The 18817-nt window shown below is 57.3% G+C and overlaps 2 protein-coding genes across 6 annotated transcripts in view; one reads left to right on the forward strand and one right to left on the reverse strand.

Annotated features, from left to right (window-relative positions):
* FCHSD1 (FCH and double SH3 domains 1) overlaps positions 1 to 11140 on the forward strand; it is a 29325-nt gene extending 18185 nt beyond the window's left edge. The window contains exons 6-20 of one of the 3 annotated variants that reach the window (XM_005280876.5): positions 41 to 177; positions 494 to 557; positions 832 to 960; positions 2376 to 2498; positions 2770 to 2865; positions 3021 to 3137; positions 3449 to 3553; positions 5948 to 6109; positions 6335 to 6463; positions 6711 to 6794; positions 7132 to 7309; positions 7886 to 8091; positions 9006 to 9102; positions 9485 to 9552; positions 10142 to 11140. In XM_005280876.5, coding sequence (XP_005280933.2) covers positions 41 to 177; positions 494 to 557; positions 832 to 960; positions 2376 to 2498; positions 2770 to 2865; positions 3021 to 3137; positions 3449 to 3553; positions 5948 to 6109; positions 6335 to 6463; positions 6711 to 6794; positions 7132 to 7309; positions 7886 to 8091; positions 9006 to 9102; positions 9485 to 9552; positions 10142 to 10207 — 1761 coding nt within the window. In that variant the 3' untranslated portion in view covers positions 10208 to 11140. The remainder of the gene's footprint in view (positions 1 to 40; positions 178 to 493; positions 558 to 831; positions 961 to 2375; positions 2499 to 2769; positions 2866 to 3020; positions 3138 to 3448; positions 3554 to 5947; positions 6110 to 6334; positions 6464 to 6710; positions 6795 to 7131; positions 7310 to 7885; positions 8092 to 9005; positions 9103 to 9484; positions 9553 to 10141) is intronic. The other 2 variants (XM_024107138.3, XM_065554805.1) reach the window with 2 other exon arrangements.
* A 4-nt stretch (positions 11141 to 11144) lies between these two features.
* RELL2 (RELT like 2) overlaps positions 11145 to 18817 on the reverse strand; it is a 64736-nt gene continuing 57063 nt past the window's right edge. For all 3 annotated transcript variants that reach the window (XM_065554806.1, XM_065554807.1, XM_042840743.2), the window contains exons 7-8: positions 14553 to 14595; positions 11145 to 12587 (exon numbers count right to left, since the gene is read on the reverse strand). In XM_065554806.1, coding sequence (XP_065410878.1) covers positions 14554 to 14595 — 42 coding nt within the window. In that variant the 3' untranslated portion in view covers positions 11145 to 12587; position 14553. The remainder of the gene's footprint in view (positions 12588 to 14552; positions 14596 to 18817) is intronic.

Below are 18817 nucleotides of genomic sequence, written 5' to 3' on the forward strand. Positions count from 1 at the left end.
GCTGAGGGGCTGTGGGGCTCACACCCCCTCTCTGCCCCAGAGCACGGAGCAGCTGCAGAGGGTGCAGGCAGAGCTCCTGGAGACGGTGAAGGAAGTGGGCAAAGCCAAGAAGCGCTACATGCATCTACAGCGGGTCAGCGAGGTGGCCAAGGAGAAAGCGGCTGATGTGGAGGCCCGGTGAGTGAGCGGCACTTGCCCTGTGGTAGGGGCGGGGGGGCCCTGTAAGGGCATCTGGTAGAGGGCACCATGGTGCCTGGGACGTTGGTCAGAGGGTCCCAGGGTGCATGATCCCACCGTGTCCTGGGGAGGGGATCTCCTGACCACCCACTTCTGCCTTTGGCTGCACCCCATGAGAGCAGGGTGCTCTGTGGGGCCTAGAGAGAGCTCCCACTGCAGGGGTGGCTCCCTCGTTGTGGGGCCAGTGTGCCTGTCTTGGAGGGGCCTGTGGAAAGGGGAAGCTACCTGAGCACTGATGGCCATGTCCCTTCTGTAGGCTCCGGAAGAGCGACCATGGCATATTCCACACGAAGGCCAGTTTGCAGAAGCTCAGCACCAAGGTCAGAGTTGTTGCAGAGCCTGTGGCCGAGGGGGCCTGGCGGGCACGGTGGGGAAAGCCTGGCGCTTCCTGTAGGAGGGGCGGTGCTTTGAGTACAGGGCCTGCTGGGAGACCCCGGGACACCATATGAGGAGAGGGCAGAGCCCATTGAGGGAGGGGCTGATCATGGGGAGAGGGGGATGCCGGGGCTGATCGGGGAAGCCCCGCAGAGGGCACTGGGCAGCCGGCCATGCCCTGCCCCATTACCCAGGCCGTGCTCTGTCCCCCACCCGCAGTTTTCTGTGCAGCTGTCCGAGAACTCGCTGCAGCTGGTGGTGGCGCGGAACGAATACCTGCTGACCCTGGGAGCTGCCAATGCCCACCTGGGGCACTACTACCATGTCGAGCTGCCTGCCGTCATGAAGGTAGAAGAGCCTCGCCCTGCAGCCAGCTAGCCAGCCCTTCTTCCAGCTGAGGCAGTCATGCTCCTGCCTGCCCTAAGGAGCCAGTCTAGGGGCGGGAGGTGGACCCCAGTGACTAGAGGGGAGACTAACAACCATGAATCCTGGGGCTGTTCCCAGCTGTGTTGCTGCCTCGCTGGGTGCCCCAGACCCTCTCTCTGCCAGATTGCCTAGGGCAACAGCATCCTGGGGCCAGTGGAGGTTCCCTGTGTAGGCCACTAAGGAGGCAGGAGCCTCTTAGCCCCGCCCCAGGAGGGTGGCAGAGCTGGGAGAAGAGGCCTTGCGTGGTGGTGGGCTTAAGGCCCTGGGATTCCAGGTTTGCTTTGGAAAGCATCTGCTGTGCAGCTGGGGCTGGAGCTGGGCGAAGGCCCCTCCCTCCTGTTGGGGTTCCCCCGAGACCTGAAGCAAGGACATATCTGCCTGCGCCCCCCAGTGTCTGGGGCAGTGTGTGGTTTTTCTGCCATGCAGCTGCGCCCTGGGCTCTGCCTTTGAGCATCAGGGGGTGGTTCTTGGCGCAGAGGGTTTGTTGCACTTACCCACCTGCTCCCAGGCTGGGGATGCAGCGCCCTCTCCTCTTTTGCATGTCAGGCATGGCAAAACAGTTGTGATTCTGGGAGGGGAGGAGTCCAAGGTCTCTGCCAATGGGCAGCCCCAGCTCTGTGTCCAATGGACAGGGAGGAACGTGTTCGTCATTTGGCTCGAGACTGCAGGTGGGCTGAAAGAGATTTCCCAGCACTACAGCAGCCTTGCTGGCAGAGGCTGGGACTGTGAGCTCCCCTCAGCCAGCCCTGCTTCCCACAGCACGCCCTGGTGAGTCAGGCTGGGGGTGGAGTAGCCAGGAACTCCCCCTACAGCCAGAACGCCTGCCCTGTTTCCCACAGTGCCCCCTGCTGGGGAAGGCCAAGGGCTGGGAAATCCACACAGGCTCATGCTGTGTTGGGACAGTAGCTTAGGGGGAAGCCCTGCGTTCCCTGAGTGCAGCCCTGTCCAGATAGCCAAGCAGCTGTCCCTTCAGTTCTTTCCAGAATGTCCATTGGGGCCGGCTCAGGAGCTGCAAACCATGGATCAGCCTGAACCCACCTGAAGCCCCGTGCACCTCTGACGCGTTTCTCCCCAGTTCCAGCTGGCCTGCTTGCCCGTTCCCTGAGCAGACTTCACTCCAGCTGATCCCGTTGCCATTCACTGGCTTCCTTCTCCACTGGCAGTAGGGGGCTCTCTTGTCCTTTGAGGAGCCATCCCAGTTTTCCTCTGGTCTGTGTGATGAGTTCAGCAGAGCTCAGAGGAGGACTCTTCTCTCCCGGGGGTGGACAAGGGCATTCCTGGGGAGTCCTGCCAACCCTGTCCTCCCCCCAGTAACTGGCCTGATTGTGCTTTTCCAGACCCTGGATGGTGACCTGTACGAACGGCTCCGGGACCACCTGACTCTAGTCAGCCAGTCAGAACTAGAGGCCTGTCACGCCACACAGGAGCGGTTTCGGGGGATCCTGGAGGCCTCCACACAGGTAACGGGATCTGCCCTGCTTTTCAAGGAGGGGCCAATCCCATTCCATATCCACACCTTGTGTAGTGCTGGCTGTGCCCACACCCCCACCTCCTGGCATGGTGCCATCCCCCAGGCATGCCTGTGCCCCTGCACCTGGCTTGGATGTGGACTGCCATGGGTCATGGGTTCCTAGTGACCAAGCAGTGGCTTGGCCCTGGCTGCCCCTACCCCAATCCCCTCCCAGGGCCCAGTGTGCCGCCCTGCTCACCCACCCCCTGTTGCTCCTACAGGTGTGCAGGGAGCAGAGCCTCCTCCTGTTCCTGCAGGATAACACTGCCTTCACCCCAACTCCTGAGCAGCAGTTCCAGCCGTCGGGCGCCGACCACGTAAGGCGAGAAGCCGGGCTTGCGCAGCACTGGGGACAAGGGACTCCCTGTGCGGAGCTCCCCCAGGGTGGCGCCAGGCAGCTGGAGAGGTGCACCAGAGCCCTGTCTGAGGGCTGGCGGCAGGGTGCACTGTGACTTGTGATACTCTGTCCTAGGTGTGCCTCCTGGAGGCGAGGAGTGGCAGCGCTGGGGAGAGCGGGCTGGAGAAGGAGGCGCGGCGCTGGGCCACCCGGGCAGCCAGAGACTACAAAATAAAGACTCATGGCAAGCAGGTGAGTGCCCAGGGCTGCCCAGCTCAGCCCCAGCCCCGGGTTCATCCCAGAGCAGAAGGAGCATCCTCACTGCCAGGCTTGTCCTGTGCCTCCAGGGGGGGACGGATCTACTTCTCCCTGCCCCCAAACAACCTCTCTACTATCCTGGGGCATGGCCAGGGGGTCTCTGGCCTCCTTGGGGGGAGGTGAGGGCAGGCCCCAACCCAGTGGTTCTGGTCTCTGTCTGGGGTGGGGGGCTGGGGCCAGTGAAGTCGTAGTGGAGCTGCAGCCCCCGGCAGCAGTGGGGCTCAGTCTGGCCTGGCCTTGTGCAGGTTCTGCAGAGGATGGAAGCCAGGAGGCAGCAGGCCCCTGAAGCGGAGATGCCCGGCATGGAGAGGAGGATGGAAGAAGTGAGCGAGAACATCCGGAAAGCAGAGGTGGGTCTGGCAGGCGGGGGACAGGTTGGTAGGGCTGTGTGTCCCTCTGGCTACTGGTTTTGTTCCGTGTGCACCCTGTATGCGCCACCTGTACTGTGTCCACCAGTTACCCACCCTCCGCTCCTGTGCTGCTGCTCCTGTTGCTGGCCGGTGCGCCCGGCCCTGCTGCTGCTGTTCTGCCAGGATTTGTGCCAGCAGAGCCCTCCCTGCAGATGGAGTGGGAAGGACTGGCAGGAAGTGAATGCCAGCAACAAGGGGGGGGCAGGCAGGCTGGGTAACACAAGTTCCTGACACGCCATGCTCCTGTGGCAGATGCATCAGGGCCCCACAATGCACAGACAATGCTGTTGATAATGCTGCAGCACAAAAGCACCGTGGACAGAATGTGCTGCTTGCCACGTGTGTTGCTCAGGGTACGTCTATACTTACTTCCTGGTCCGGATGTAAGCGATCGATCTTCTGGGATCGATCCCGGAAGTGCTTGCCGTTGACGCCGGTACTCCAGCTCAGCGAGAGGAGTACGCGGCATCGACGGGGGAGCCTGCCTGCCGCGTCTGAACCCGCGGTAAGTTCGGACTAAGGTACTTCGAATTCAGCTACGTTATTAACGTAGCTGAATTTGCGTACCTTAGTCCGAAGTGGGGGGTTAGTGTGGACCAGGCCTCAGAATCAGCAGGGTGGCCCTGGCTTTCCCTCTGCCCCTTAGCAGACGCGCTGCTCTGGGATTACCCGGCCGTGAGCTCTTCTCAAGCCAACAGAGCAGCCTTGGGCTCTGTCCTCCGGTCTCTGCTCCACATGCAGCATTGCACAGTATCTGAATTGGCTTTTTCTTACTCTCATGTGTAGGGCCTTACCAAATTCACACCCATGAAAAATGCATCATGGACCGTGAAATCTGGTCTTGTGTGTGCTTTTACCCTATACTATACAGATTTCATGGGGGAGACCAGCGTTTTTCAAATTGGGGGTCCTCACCCAAAAGAGAGTTGCAGAGGGTCCCAAGGTTATTTTACGGGGGTCTCGGTATTGCCACCCTTACTTCTGTGTTGTCTTCAGAGCTGGGTGGCCAGACAGTGGCGGCTGCTGACTGAGGACCCAGCACTGCAGGCAGCAGCACAGAAGTAAGGGTTGCAATACCATACCAGGCGCTGCTGCTGGCGGCGGCTCTGCCTTCAAAGCTGGGCTCCCTGCCAGCAGCCGCCACTCTCCAGCTGCCCACCTCTGAAGGCAGCACCACTGCCAGCAGTAGCGCAGAATTAAGGGAAGCAGTACCACAATAACCTTGCAACTCCCCCACATAGGTGCAGGAACTAAGGGTGCAGGGGGTGCTGCAACTTTGGGCTCCGACGGCCAGTCCTGCACCCGAGGCTTTGCTCCCGGCCTCAGGTGGGCGGGGGGTGGTGGACTGGGGTAAGGGGGGCTGGCTTTCAGCACCCCCACTTTTTAAAATGTTCCAGCGCCACTGCTCCCCCACAACTCCTTTTTGGGTCAGGACCCCTACAATTACAGCACTCTGAAATTTCAGATTTAAATAGCTGAAATAATGAAATTTACTCTTTTTAAAATCCTATGACCGTGAAATTGACCAAAATGGATTATGAATTTGGTAGGGCCCTACTCGTGTCACTAGCAACAGTCTGGCCCGGCATCGCTAGCTCCTGCTGTGTATGTGGCATGCATCTGAATGACTGCCAGCACCTGCATGCTCTGCAGACTCTTAGCCCTCTGTGCAGCCCACTCTGGCCACAGTGAACGACGATGGTCGTGTAAGGGCAAATCTGGTACGCCTAGTCCCCTATTATTCTGTTATACTTCATCTAGTCTGGGTCGAACAGGATCCGGGTGTATTTCACACGCACTCATAGATTCCAAGGCCAGGTGGGACCATTGGAATTATCCAGGCTGGCCTCCTGTATAGCACAGGCCAGAGACCTGCCCCCCAAATTATTCGTAGAGCAGAACTCTTGGAAAATACATCCAAGGGGGTTTGGAGGGGGGGGGGCTGGAGGAGCAGGGGGAGGAGCAGGGACAGGGCTATTCCTTGGAGACACAAGTGGAATTGAATAAAAACATGATTCCAACTTGAACAAGACTCAAGCCCTCCCCCTCACCCCCCACCCCATTAGGGTTGCCAACCCTCCTGGATTGGCCGGGAGTCTACTGGAATCGGCCTCGATCTCCTGGTGGCTATTGAAAGCAATCCAGGAGATTTTAATAGGCCACTAAAAGTCCGGTCGGTTTGTTGTGATTAGAAAATTGGCAACCCTACGCCCCATGGTTCTGGTACCAGCTGATGGCCCCTGGCCCAGCCCTGCTGGCTGGCTGGTTGCCCAGGCCCGTGGCAGGTGCTGAGGCCTGGGCTGACTAGGCGCTTGCTCTCCCTGTGTCCCTAAGGTCAGCAGAGTAAAGGCTGATGCCCGACTGGTATTGCTGCGCCAGGCCGGCCTAGACGTGGACACCTGGCTGGCGGGGGCCATGGGGCAAGTCCTGGAGGAGCTGGAGCAGGAGCGACGGCTGAGCGAGGCCCGCAAGTCGGACAAGGAGTCGACCCCCACGGTGAGAGCTGCCCCTCCACTTTTGGCTTCCCATCCGCTGCTGAGAGCCCAGAGCACCCCTCTGAGCAGAGCCCTCTGTGCCAGTGGCTGGGAGGAGCGGGGGGCATCTGCTGCTGGGGTGGCCTGGGCAAGGAGTGTCGCCTTGGTCCTGTGGTGGCCCCGTGTGCCCAGAGAGTGGCAGGGCGACTGGGTGCGGGGTGCTCTCTCATGCTGGGTTTGTCCCCAGGCAGAAGAGTTCGATCTGGCAGAGTTTGACGATTATGACGACAATGAGGAGCTCTTTGAGGATGCCGGTCCCTGCCCTGGCACTGCCCGCATCTACCCATCCACTTGCAGGGTGTTCTTTGGGTACCAGGTAAGGCCCCCACCCCAGGGACACAAGCCTAGCACCCAGGAGCCCTCTGAACCATGCAATGCTCTTTCAGGGTGCTGAGTGAAGGGCCCTGTGCCCCAGGCTGGGGCAGTCCCTGCTGGCAGCAGGTTCTCTGCTCCCTCCCCCACCCCAGGCTGGGGCATTGCATTCCTCTAGGGGCTTGGCAGCCGGGGCTGGCTGCAGGGAGCACTGCTTCCGACTTGTCCCATGGCTTTTGTCCCTTGTGCAGGCCTGCCAGTCTGACGAGCTGTCCATCCGCCAAGGCGAGGAGCTGGAGGTCATTGAGGACGGCGATGTGGAAGAATGGGTCAAGGTGGGCGTGGGTCAGTGGGGATGTGTCTATGACGAGGGAGGGGAAGAAACGCAGTGGGAACGTCCCCTTCCAGCACAGCAGCTGGCTAGTCTCTTCCCTCGCTAGAGGCAGCGCCGGAGAAGGCTGGGGAATGGACTGTGGATGCTGGCTCCCTCGGGCCTCCCTCCTCCCGGGAGCTGGCCCATGGCCTGGGCCGGGATGGGGGAGCCTGGGGGTGGCTGCCCTGGGTTCTCATGCAGGAGTTTGGTTGGCTCAGGGCTGAGTCCTTTCTGCCTGGCCCTGGAGCTGGCTGGGTTCTCCTAACTTGGCTTCTCCTGCCCTCGGCGGCTGTCTGCAGGCTCGGAACCAGGCGGGGCAGGTGGGCTATGTCCCTGAGAAGTACCTGCTGTTCCTGGATGCCGTGGGGAGTGAGCGCAGGGCGCTGACTGGGAGCTGCCAGGAAGGCCCCTCCGAGACCACCTTGGAAAAGGAGCTCACTAGCATTATGACCATGGACTTGGTGCTGGAGCCAGGAAGTATGTGGCAAGCCCTGGGGCTGCATATGGGTGCACTGGGACAATGGGGCTGTGTCCGCATGTGGGAAGAGGGATGCCCTGGGCACACGCAGCTGGGGAAGGAGTTCAGTTCCCAGGGTCCGTCCCTGGGTGACTGGAGACCAGCAGTTCTGCCTGCAGCGTGGCTGAGGGGGGCTGGCTGCTGGCTTGGCCACAGGACTGGGACCATGAGCTCACTCCTGCCTGACTCCCCCGGGACCTATGGCCAGCGCTTCCAAGAATGGCCTCTGATGCAACAGGCCTGCCATGGGGCATGCGCAGGGCCTGGTTCCTGGGGTGATCGGTACCCGCAGCTCCCCCTGACCTGCAGAGCCGATGGGGGCTCCCAGCACCTCTGAAAACCCCAGTGCCTCCAGCTGGGATCAGCATTTGCCTAGTGCCCCAAACTTTGGCACCTCTGCCTCAGTGTCCCTCAGTGTCAGCAGAATGGGCTCAGCCCATCCCATGCCGGGTGGAGGCTTTTCAATGTCTGTATGTGCTGAGCAACTGTGTGCCCGGCTGGCACCAGCTCTGCCTGCTCTCTCTGGCTGCCTGCAGCATGGCTGGTGCGAGCCCTCTACGATTACGAGGGGCAGAGTGTGGAGGAGCTGACCTTTCCCGAGGGAGCCATAATCCGAGTGCTCCCCAGAGAGGAGGGGGAAGTGGACGATGGCTTCTGGAAAGGGGACTTCAATGGGCGCGTTGGGGTCTTCCCTTCACTGGTGGTGGAAGAAATAACTGGAGTCATAGGAGTGGCTGGGCAGGTTGGTCTCCATTTCCCCCTTCGCCGTGCTCGGGCTTGGCTGTCTGTATCCCCCTCTCCAGGATAGGCTGACAGAGAGACAGGCCCCAATTCCCAGCATCGTGCCAGTGGCTTAGAACAGTTGTAAGGGCAGACAAGGGCTCCCTGTCCCCAGCCCTCCTCAGCTAACATGGCTTCTGGCAGCTGGCTTCAGAAGTACTGAAGTTCCCTAGTGTAGACAAGACCTGTGTTCCCTATTCCTCCCAGGACCAAACCAGGGTGTGGATTGAGTTCCCCTATATGCCTATGAGGGGGCACTACCTTGAATAAAGATTCCTTTCCAGGCTCTGCTCCAGGCTCATGGTCACTGAATTCCCATGGGGAGACTCTTCCCCTAGCCTGGGGACTTTGTCTGCGCAGGGCTGTGGGTGTGTGGGGCAGGTGATGGAAGGAGCCACTCTAGCCTGAGACGGGAATGGATTGCTGAGCCGAGGGGGAAAGGGGGGGACCAGTAAATGGCTAGGAAGGTCCTGGGAGAAGTAGGTGTGGACAAGTTGTTGGTGGGCTATGGGGAGTGTTGAGGGAGCTGTGGAGTGAGGTTGGGGGCTACAGTGATTGGGATGTATGGCTGGGATGTTGGGGGGTCTGGTGGAAGCTTCGTGGGGCACACTGGGGCACTGGAACTAGGGGTGCTGAGCGTGCAGCAGCTTGAAGTAATAGCAAGTGAATGCCTGGCTTCCATCATGCACAGGGTTACAGTTCCATGGCTTTCAGCACCTCCTCTCTAGAAATTGTCACAGCACCCCAGGTGGATGGGAGGGGCATGCGGGATCTATGTGACTGGGGGCACTCTAAGGAAGGTGCGGGGGGGCAATTTCTGTAGTGTGAAGGCCCCAAAATTCTTTAATCGCAGCCTGCCTGTGCTTTTATTTCCAGGAGCTCCCATCACCATCTCCTCCGGCCTTCTCCCCTCCGGTCCTTGTGCCCAGTGCCGGGCTAGGCTGCCACCCCCTTCCCGAAGTGCTGCTGGGAGGTGAGTGCCTCATGGGGTGCTGGCCTCCCAGATGGCTCCAGAGCATTGGCATAAATAGGACACTCAGAAGGGGGCAAGACTAGGGTTGCCAGCTCTCTAGAATTGTCCTGGAATCTCCAGAAATTAAAGATTGTCATGTGATGAAACCTTCAGGAATACTTTCCCTAAGCAAGACAGCAGGCGTTTCCTCTGTGCAGGAGCCCCCGATGGCAGCTAGGGTCGCTTGGGGTGTCTGTGTTGTGGGGGTTGGGGGGATAGGGAGGGAACTGGTGAGGGTGAAAAGAGGCTGGGCCCAGCATCTGGGGGGTCCCTGCTGGGCTGGTGTGCAGGCATGTGGAGAGCAGCCTAGTGTCCTGCCATTAACGCCGGTCTGTGTTCCCAGCCTGCAGGCAGGATGGCGCAGTCAGTGGACCCAGCTCTCCGGACCTGGGAGCAGCACGCATCCGCCCAGTAAGAAGCGTTTGCAGGCACAGGATGAATCACGTCTGCCCCAACCAGGGGCTCTGGGGCTGGTGCTCACAAAGTGGTGTATGAGGACAAAGGCTTCCTCGGGGGAAGGCCATGAGCCTGCCTCAGCTCCCAGCAGTGTCACCCCGTTACCTCCCCCCAAATGTCCAACTCTCCTCACCCTGCTCCGTGCTAGCACCACAGCCATCGTCCAACCCTAGTCCCGCCCAGCCTGTCCTCTCTCCCCTAGTCTCCCCCAGCGAGTTCTTCCTTACCCCCTGCCTCTCCATTGTGGCTCCGCGGTTTGAGGGCCTGCAGCCGGGGATCTCTGCTGAATTTGGAACGTAAAGCACAGCCCTCCTGCGGGGACCACAGACATTGCTGTCCCTCAGCCTGGAAGCTGGGGAGGGCCCCCCCCGTAATTACGCCTTTGCCTGGCGCAGCTTCTCCTTTCTGAGGGGTGTATTCCTGCTCCCCATGTGCCCCATGCGTGGGGAGGGAGGGTGGGGAGATGGCATGGAGCAGGGACGCGTGGGTGCAGTGCAGGGGCCTTGGCCCCTTGTAATCAGTATCTCTCTTTCTCTCTCTGCAGCTGCGAGCCCCGCCTCCACCCCCTGCCAAAGCCCCAGAACCCGAGCCTGAACCCCGCATCAGCTGACGCTACCCAGCTGGGAGCGCAGTGTGTCACCCGAGCAAAACTGCTGCCACCGACTTCGCCACCCAGTGGGTGCACTGGCTTCCTACTGCTTCAGAGCCTTCCCACTCTTCCCTGGCCAGCAGCAGAAATCCGGGGACAGTCCCACGGCGGGGATGGGAGTGCTGGAGCTCACCCCTAGTGCGGCAGAGAGCCTGATCAGCAGCCCAAGCTGCCTCTCTGCACCCCAATGGGCTGATCATTCTGGAGGAGTCCTGGGGGAGCGTAGTCCCAGGGGAGTGCAGAGCACTACCGAATGCATGTTCCTCACTGCCCAGCGCTGAGGGGACTGGACAGTGGGTCCCCCATCCCAGGAGACCTGCAGCGGCGGGATGGAGAAGCACATCTGCAGCCACTTCCCCTCCAGGCAGCTGCCAGCAGGGTGCTCCCACCCCTAGGCTTGGAGTGGGAAACGCATCTGCCAGGAGGCTGGGGGCCTGTAGCCAGCGCTGTCTCCCTCCTCCTTTCACTGCCCACTTCCAACTGGCTCTCAGTTTTGCCAGACCCCCTGCCCCTGTCATGTGTGAGCCAAGGAGCCCCTCCCAGCTGTGGGCATGTGAGGGTTAATCCTGCTCTTCCGGTGCGGGGTATCTAGCATCTCTTGCGTCCATCTCGCCCCTCCCTGGCTCACCTGCTGCTAGCTGGCATTTCTGCACATTCCCCTGAAAGTCACCGAGAGACTTGCCCTGTGCCCTGTCCCCAGAGCTGGACTGCAGGTGAGCATGGGGCAGGGCGGGAAGAACTGCACTAGGTGCCAGCGCACTGTGGCTGGGCCCAGCAGCGGCTGCTTCTGCTGAGCCGCTGTGTGTTCAGGCTGGTCCCTGGCTGCCTCGGCTGCCCTCCGCCTGTGCTGGGGATGGCCTGGTCACTGGGCCCCAATAAACAGATTTCATTCTGCACGTGTGCTCAGCAGCTTTAATGGTTTCAGCTTGTCTATTTGCAGTGGGGTTAAACACCAAAGCCAGCCCCCAGCAGCTGGGCCGCGCGCTGCTCTAGTCACCACTAGGCTATAATACACACCAATGTAGCTACAGGGAAACTGCTTCCATCCTGCTCTGGCCACTTCTTCCTAGCTAGGCTGCGGAGGGCAGGCTGCTCCTGCCCCTCTGCTACAGGGCTGGGTGAAAGCCACTTCCCCACGGTCTGTCCCAGGCCATGGCCCATGTCCCTTGCCATGGGGCCACACAGCAGAGCTGGCCCAGGCAGCTCCTATCTGCTTGTTGGGCAGCAGCTGTGCAAGGCACTGCTCAGAACAGGAGATGGTGCAGTACCAGCTCTGCCAGTCCTTGGCTGGTAGTGGTCTGGGCAGTGCCCCCTGCCAGAGGTGGTGACTGACTATCTCAGCTTGCTCTGGTGGGGCCATACGCAGACAGATCCTGCCTGAGCTGCACCAGATGCTGTGCTCTGCATGGCACTTAGCTCTCCAGGCAGGGGCTGGTGCAGACACACTGCTGCTGCCATGCTGGGCTTGGCTTGCTGGGGCTGCTCACAGCAGCTGGCGCTGGTCAGTGTGTGAATCCTTGCCCTGTGCTCGGCATGGGCTGCACTATCCCAGCTCTGGCCCCTTTGCACTCACTAGCTGTCTCAGAATGGCGATTCCTAGGGGGGCACCCGGCCCTGGGCTGCTGGAGACAACAAGGATTATGCTTGAAATGGCAGAAGCTAGGAGACGGCAGAGCAGTTCTTCCAGGGGGTGAGCTCCAAACTCAGCACCACGAATGACTCAGAAGCACTGGGCCCTGGGTCATCCCTTGGGAGGGCATTGCTGAAGCACCATGGCTGCGATGTGGAGCTGGGACTGGAGCCCAGTGTCTATGGCTCAGACTGTCCCTCAAGCTCCAGGGTGAAGCGCAGGGCTGAACTGCTCTAAGTGCCCCAGCTAGGCAGGCTCACAGAGCGGGCGTCCTGCCCAGTTGGCTGGTGGAGCTGGGAAGATCTGTATAGCAGCAGGGTGCAGGTTGCGGAGCTGGGCCTGCCCAGCGCACCAACTCCAGGCTCATGGGGCTGGTGGTTTCCTACCAGTGCCAGTCTGGCTGGGGAAGTGGAGGGGTTCCCCAGAGGGCCAAATGTGGGGTGTCCCCAGGGCATGGGGCAGCCTGCACTCTGAGGGAGAGCTGATGGGGGGCTGGGAGCTCAGGTGACTATTGCCAATGGTTATGAGTCTGTTACCAAGTACAGTCATTTGTTTAATGAAGCAGCGCATCCATGCGTCGCTCTGGCCATGCCAAGCGCAGTTTAGCTCTTCTGGGCCAGGGCTCGCCTCTACTGTCCCCGCTAGGGCCCTGCTGGCTCCTCGCGCTGAGCCCGCCTTGGGTTGGTTGTGTCTGCATGGAAGCAGAGAGAGCTGCGAGAGGAGAGAACGAAGAGAGACATATCAGGCGTTGGCTTCAGACGGGCCCCTCTCCTCCCCAGGGCTGCCAGCTTGGTGCTGCCACTGGCCCTTCAGAAGCTGGAGTCTCACGTGCTGCTGCTCTGGCTGGTGCTGGTTAAAGCTGGCACCTGAGAAACCCCTGGAGAGGCAGGACTGTCCTGGGCCATGTCTTGCCAGTCAGTAGGGAATTCTCAGGGTGCTCCAAGCTGTAAACCTGGATTCAATCCTCCTCCAAGCCTGGCCATCGCTCCCACCTATCCTGCTTCCTCTTGCTACTATCACTGGGCCACCCATGCCAACCTTCATCTGGCTCTTGTCTTGCCCTTTGGTTGGCAGGGCCCCTGCTCTATCAGAGAGAACAGTGGTGAGCAAAGCTAGGCTAGTGTCTGGCCCCTGCTGACCCATATCAGGGTACTTCTCCCCCCAGGCAACACCCTTCAGGAATCTTGACTCTTTCCCAAGAAGGCCTAAAGCCAGCTGAGCCCTAGCCTTGCAAATCACACCAAGTTTCTGTAGGCCAGGACGTGAGGAGGAGGAATTCAATGCCCCTACCCCTTGTAGCTCTCCGGCCTACCTTTCTCAGTGCTGCAAACACCAATACCTCTGCTGGCTCCACAGGCGCCCATGGGCAGGGTTGGGGGGAAGGCCTAAGGGCATGGCATGCACAGCAGAGTTAGGAATCTGTGGGCACACAGTGCCTGCAATAGGAGGAAATCTGTGGAGACAGGGATCTAGGAGAACAAGACCCCCACAAGGGAACGCCAGCAGGCACAGGGGCCCAGATCCTGAGGGTATTTAGGCTCCTAACTTCTATGGAATTCCCCATAAAGTTGTGTCTCCGGGCAACGTAGGTTCCTGTCTGCTAAGTAATTTCCTTTAGCTTTGACCGTCCCACCCGCCATGCTTGTATGCCCAGTGCTTGTGCTCTGTCTGGGCCCTGCCATGCTCAGGCGTATTCTGGGTTCTTATGCCAACACAGCTGTAAGGCTGCTATGGGGAAGGCACCTGGGAATGGTGAGGATGGGGATTGACAGTGTGAAGGCAGAGAAGCCCCTTGTCTGCTTCAGCAATCTCAGCCCACACACACGCTCCCCTGCTATCACAACCAACCACCCCCCCGTGACATAGTTTGGGATTCTTGTTCAGGACACCCCACCCCAGCTAGGCCTGGCCTGAGCTGCTGATGTGGTTCCTACTGCCCTTATCTCATGGTTCAGGTGCCTCAACAGCAAAGAGAACACAGGATGTTAGAGGGACAGAGACATGCAGCCTACTGCTGGCACCTCGCCTGCATCCAACCTGCACTGAGCCTCTGGCTCTATAGTGCGCAGCTCTGATGGCTTCCAGCCAGAGGGATCCCAGGAACTTTGGTTATGGCTTCCTCCTGTCCCCAACACTTCACTTGCCACTGAACTGCAGCTGCTTCTGGAATGGCATACAGCAGCCTCACACGGGCATGGAGAATGTTGTGTCTGGCTGAAAATGCAGTGGCAGGTCTAGAGAAACAGAGTGTAACTACACAAGCTGGAATTGGGCCAGGAAGCTGCGGCTGATTTTCCTACTCCTAAGAAAAGTATAAGGACATCTTTAACACCACAAGAGCATTACACCACCCCACTTCAGCTACCCGAGGGCACTGGGGTTCAGTGCTGCCTGAGGGAGGTGTGTGCCTACTGCGTCAGCAATTCCATTTCTTGCCGCACCCGGGAATTCCTTGGAGCTCTCTTACGCAGGTGTTTGCAAGGCCAGCGCCTGCTCAGATGTGACAGTAGCGAGACTCACAACCTGAGATAGTGTGGCTGCCCGTCAGAGTTATATCCTGCCTCATTGACACGTCCATACATAAACATGCGCACACACACATGGACACATGCACATGGACATACACACACACTCTGCTCTGGTCCCTGCTGCCAGTAGCTAGAAGGTGGTACTTACGTCACACAGTCACTCCTGGGTCCTGCGCTGCAGAGTTCTGCTCCTGAGGGAAAGGCAGACAGAAACATGAGAGACAAGACCAGAATGCATTTTGTAGATCATGCTACACAAAGGAGATGGGGACTGCTGCAGGTTAGGATGGGGGACACTGGCAGAGGTGTGCAGAGGCCCCCTTGCAGTGAACAAGCTGTGTCAAGAGTCAGGTGCAGTGGTGGCACTGCGTGAGGACTGGTGCAATAAATTTGCCTGCCAATAGAGGGTCCTGTGGCACCTTTAAGACTAACAGAAGTATTGGGAGCATAAGCTTTCGTGGGTAAGAACCTCACTCTGAAGAAGTCTGTTGCTTTTTACAGATTCAGACTAACACGGCTACCCCTCTGATACTTGCCCACCAATGTACATGTAAGCAGGGTCTGAATGAATGCTTCCGTGACAGCTAGGTGGGAGGGGAAGAGACTTTGGTGTGTTTCTGTAAATACAGTTTGCTCCTGCTCTGTTTACGTATTCAGCAGAATACAGTGGTGTCAAACTGGTGTTGGGTACGAAACACCTTAGTACGGAATGCATAGGTAGTGAAATATGGTTACCAATGTTGTAATTGTTGTAGGAATACAGGAAAGCAGGACTGTGCTTAATCTGTCCCAAAGGGGAGGGGGGCACCCTCACTTGAAAGAACCTTGTGAAGGCAGGGGTTCGAATGTCAGAGGCTTGTGAAAGTAGAGGGGTAGAATCCTGGCATTGTGGCCAGGAGGTTGTATAATGTCCTTTCTGGTGATTTTTTTACCAGACTGGTTTAATCTGTTTTTTACCACTGTTCAAAGTTTGGGGCTAAATAGGCTTCATTAGGAGCCTCTTTTGTGATTTTAATTGGTCAATTAGAAGTGAAACCAGTTGTCTAGGTCTGTATTTCTGCTCTGGTTGCTAAGAGCTGAAAATCATTGAGAGACTGATGTGCAGAGGTCACAACAGAGAGGCAGAAGGTGACTGACAGTGAGCTAGTGAATGGGTCAGAGCAAAAAGTCATGATGAGTGGCCAGCAGGGCCATGGTGGAGAGGCACAATGAGAGTGGTGAGCAGAACAAGATGCCTCTTCCGCCCCCCCAGTGTGGAAGCTGAACTCTGCAGATGCACCTCTGAGCTCTGGCTCTGCACTGACCAAGGGCAGCAACTGTGAGTAGGGTGCAGAGAAGGGTCAGGCATGAAAGGGACTTTTGTGTTGTTGGGTAGAAACACTGCCCCATCTCCAGTGATTTTAGCTCTTAGCAGGCAGGACAGAAATGCAGTCCTCCACTGGTTTCAGCTCTGATTGAGTAATTAAAATAACAAAAGAGGCTCCTAATGAAGCCTATTTAGCTCCAGTCTTTGAACAGTGGGGAAGAACAGGTTAAGCTAATCTAGAGTGAACCCCCCAGGGAGGAGGTTATGCAGCCTCCTGGCTAGGATACCAGGATTCCTGTCCCCCACCCCTTTTATTTTCACAGGGCTCTAAGGCCTGGTCCACACTAACCCCCCACTTCAAACTAAGGTACGCAAATTCAGCTACATTAATAACGTAGCTGAATTCAAAGTACCTTAGTTCGAACTTACTGCGGGTCCAAACGTGGCAGGCAGGCTCCCCCGTCGATGCCGTGTACTCCTCTCGCCGAGCTGGAGTACCGGTGTCGACGGCAAGCACTTCCGGGATCGATCCGCGATCAATTTATCACATCTAGACAAGACGCAATAAATCAATCCCAGAAGATCAATTGCTTACCACCTGTCAAGGCTGGATCCCCACTTTGAACTTTAGGGTACAAATGTAGGGGCCTGCATGAAAACTTCTAAGCTTAACTACCAGCTTAGCTCTGGTTCCGCTGCCACCATTTCAATTTTTCCCTCCCTGGGAAGCCTTGAAAAACCTTCACCAACTCCCTGGTGAATACAGATCCTAACCCCTTGGATTTTAAAACAAGGAGAAATTAACCATTCCCCCTCCTTCCTCCCACCAACTCCTGGTGAATCAAGATCCAAACCCCTTGGATCTTAAAACAAGGAAAAATCAATCAGGTTCTAAAAAGAAAGCTTTTAATTAAAGAAAAAAAGGTAAAAATCATCTCTGTAAAATCAGTATGGAAATTAACCTTACAGGATAATCAAACTTAAAGAGCTTAGAGGACTCCCCTCTAGTCTCAGGTTCAAAGTACAGCAAACAAAGATAAACACTCTAGTAAAAGGTACATTTACAAGTTGAGAAAACAAAGGAAAACTAACACGCCTTGCCTGGCTATTTACTTACAAGTTTGAAATAGGAGAGACTTGTTTAGAAAGATGTGGAGAACCTGGATTGATGTCTGGTCCCTCTCAGTCCCGAGAACGAACACACTCCCCAACAAAGAACACAAACAAAAGCCTTCCCCCCCCAAGATTTGAAAGTATCTTGTCCCCTTATTGGTCCTTTAGGTCAGATGCCAGCCAGGTTAGGGAAAAGGATTTTGGAGTCTCTGGCCAGGAGGGATTTTATAGTACTGTACACAGGACAGCTGTTACCCTTCCCTTTATAGTTATGACACCACCGGACTCGGAGGTAAGTGTAGACCTACCCTGACATTCAAGCCTCTGCTTTCATGAGGTTCTTACAACTGAGGGTGCCCCCTCTCCCCCATTTGGGACAGGTTAAGCACAGTCCTGCTTTCCTGTATTCCTACAACAATTACAACATTGGAAACCATATTTCACTACCCCTGCATTCAGTACTAAGGTGATTTGTACCCAACATCAGTTTGACACCACTGTATTCCACTGAATATGTAAGCGGAGCAGGAGCAAACTGTATTTACATAAACACAGCCAAGTCTCTCCCCCTCCCCTCCCAGCTAGCTGTCAGGGAAACATTCATTCAGACCCTGCTTACATACAAGCTCACCTGTGACCAGTGAGTGAAAATGTGTAAAGCGTCACACTACCTATTATCAGAGGGGTAGCAATGTTAGTCTGGATCCACAAAAACAGCGAGGAGTCCAGTGGCACCTTAAAGACAAACAGATTTATTTGGGTATAAGCTTTTGTGGGTAAAACCCCACTTCTTCAGATGCAACTAACCTATAACAATCACTGTTGTTGGGAAAAAGACGCAAACGTGAGACATAAAAAAACTAAATAAGTCCAAACAAAATGTCCTCCTAGCACTAGGGCTGTACAAGGGTCAGGCCTGGTGAACAAGCGAAGCATGCGACCAGAAATCAATAAACCAAAATTGGTGTCTTGGCAATTAGACCGAATTGGTGAACAAAATATTGAGGGGATGGGCTATTCCTCCCACTCCTCCTCTTTGGGGGGGTCTCACAAGAAAGGCCGTTTGTGGGGGGGAAAGGCAGAAGAAGCTGTCTGACAACAACTGCTGGTTGTGAGGAAGGAAAGGTGCGAGCTTTATCCTCATGGCTGTCACCCCTCACCCCCCCACACACACCATCTCCTGGAACCCTGGAATCAACCCTAACACTGCTGGGCCTTTGTCCTGCCTAGACTGGGCCAATAAGAGGGACCAAGATGACATCATCCACCCACACATCCTTTTCCTTCCCCACTTTCATGGGTGGCAGGTGACCCGCCCCCCCTTCATGGAGGCTAGCCCTGTGGCCCCTCCCCTTCCACACAAGACCCCCCTCCCCATGGCCGGAGTCCTGAGACACCCTCCCCCCACAACTTCCGTGGCCAGAGAAGCCCCGGGACAGCCAGAACCCTGAGCCCCTTCACCCCCGTCAGAGTCCCGGGCCAGCCCCAGCCAGCCGACCAACCCAAGCCCCAGCCCGAGCAGCCCCAGCAGCACGGGCCGGCCTGGGGCCAGTGGGCCCGGGGCTGGAGCAGCCCCAGCCCAGCATCCTGCAGCAGCAGCTACAGCCAGGAAAAGCAGAGCCTTCCCTGGCCTATTATACCCACCGCCCATGCGCACCTTATTTCTTCACTTTCCTCTCTCTCCTTTTGCCTTCTGTTTAATCAAAGTCTGCCTTACTCAGCCAAGCCTGTATATTTTGCAATGATGCTGAGAGGCTGTGACCAGAAAGAAGCAGCTCAAAGCAATGCCCTAAACAGCCTGATACTGGTACAAGTTTGGCAGGTCTTAGAGGTGCTGATCATGGCCTGTGTTTTTCCAGCAGTAAGGTTGCAAGTGAAAGTAAACTCCAGAGCCAGAAACTGCATTTTTCTGTCTTTGCTGGTCTTGTCTCTCCCCTTTTGTGTGTGTTTGTGTGACAGAATACACTCCTGTGTTCACACACGAGGGTACTAGG

Source organism: Chrysemys picta, chromosome 8 (genome assembly GCF_011386835.1).
Source record: "Chrysemys picta bellii isolate R12L10 chromosome 8, ASM1138683v2, whole genome shotgun sequence".
NCBI classification, from domain to species: Eukaryota; Metazoa; Chordata; order Testudines; family Emydidae; genus Chrysemys; species Chrysemys picta.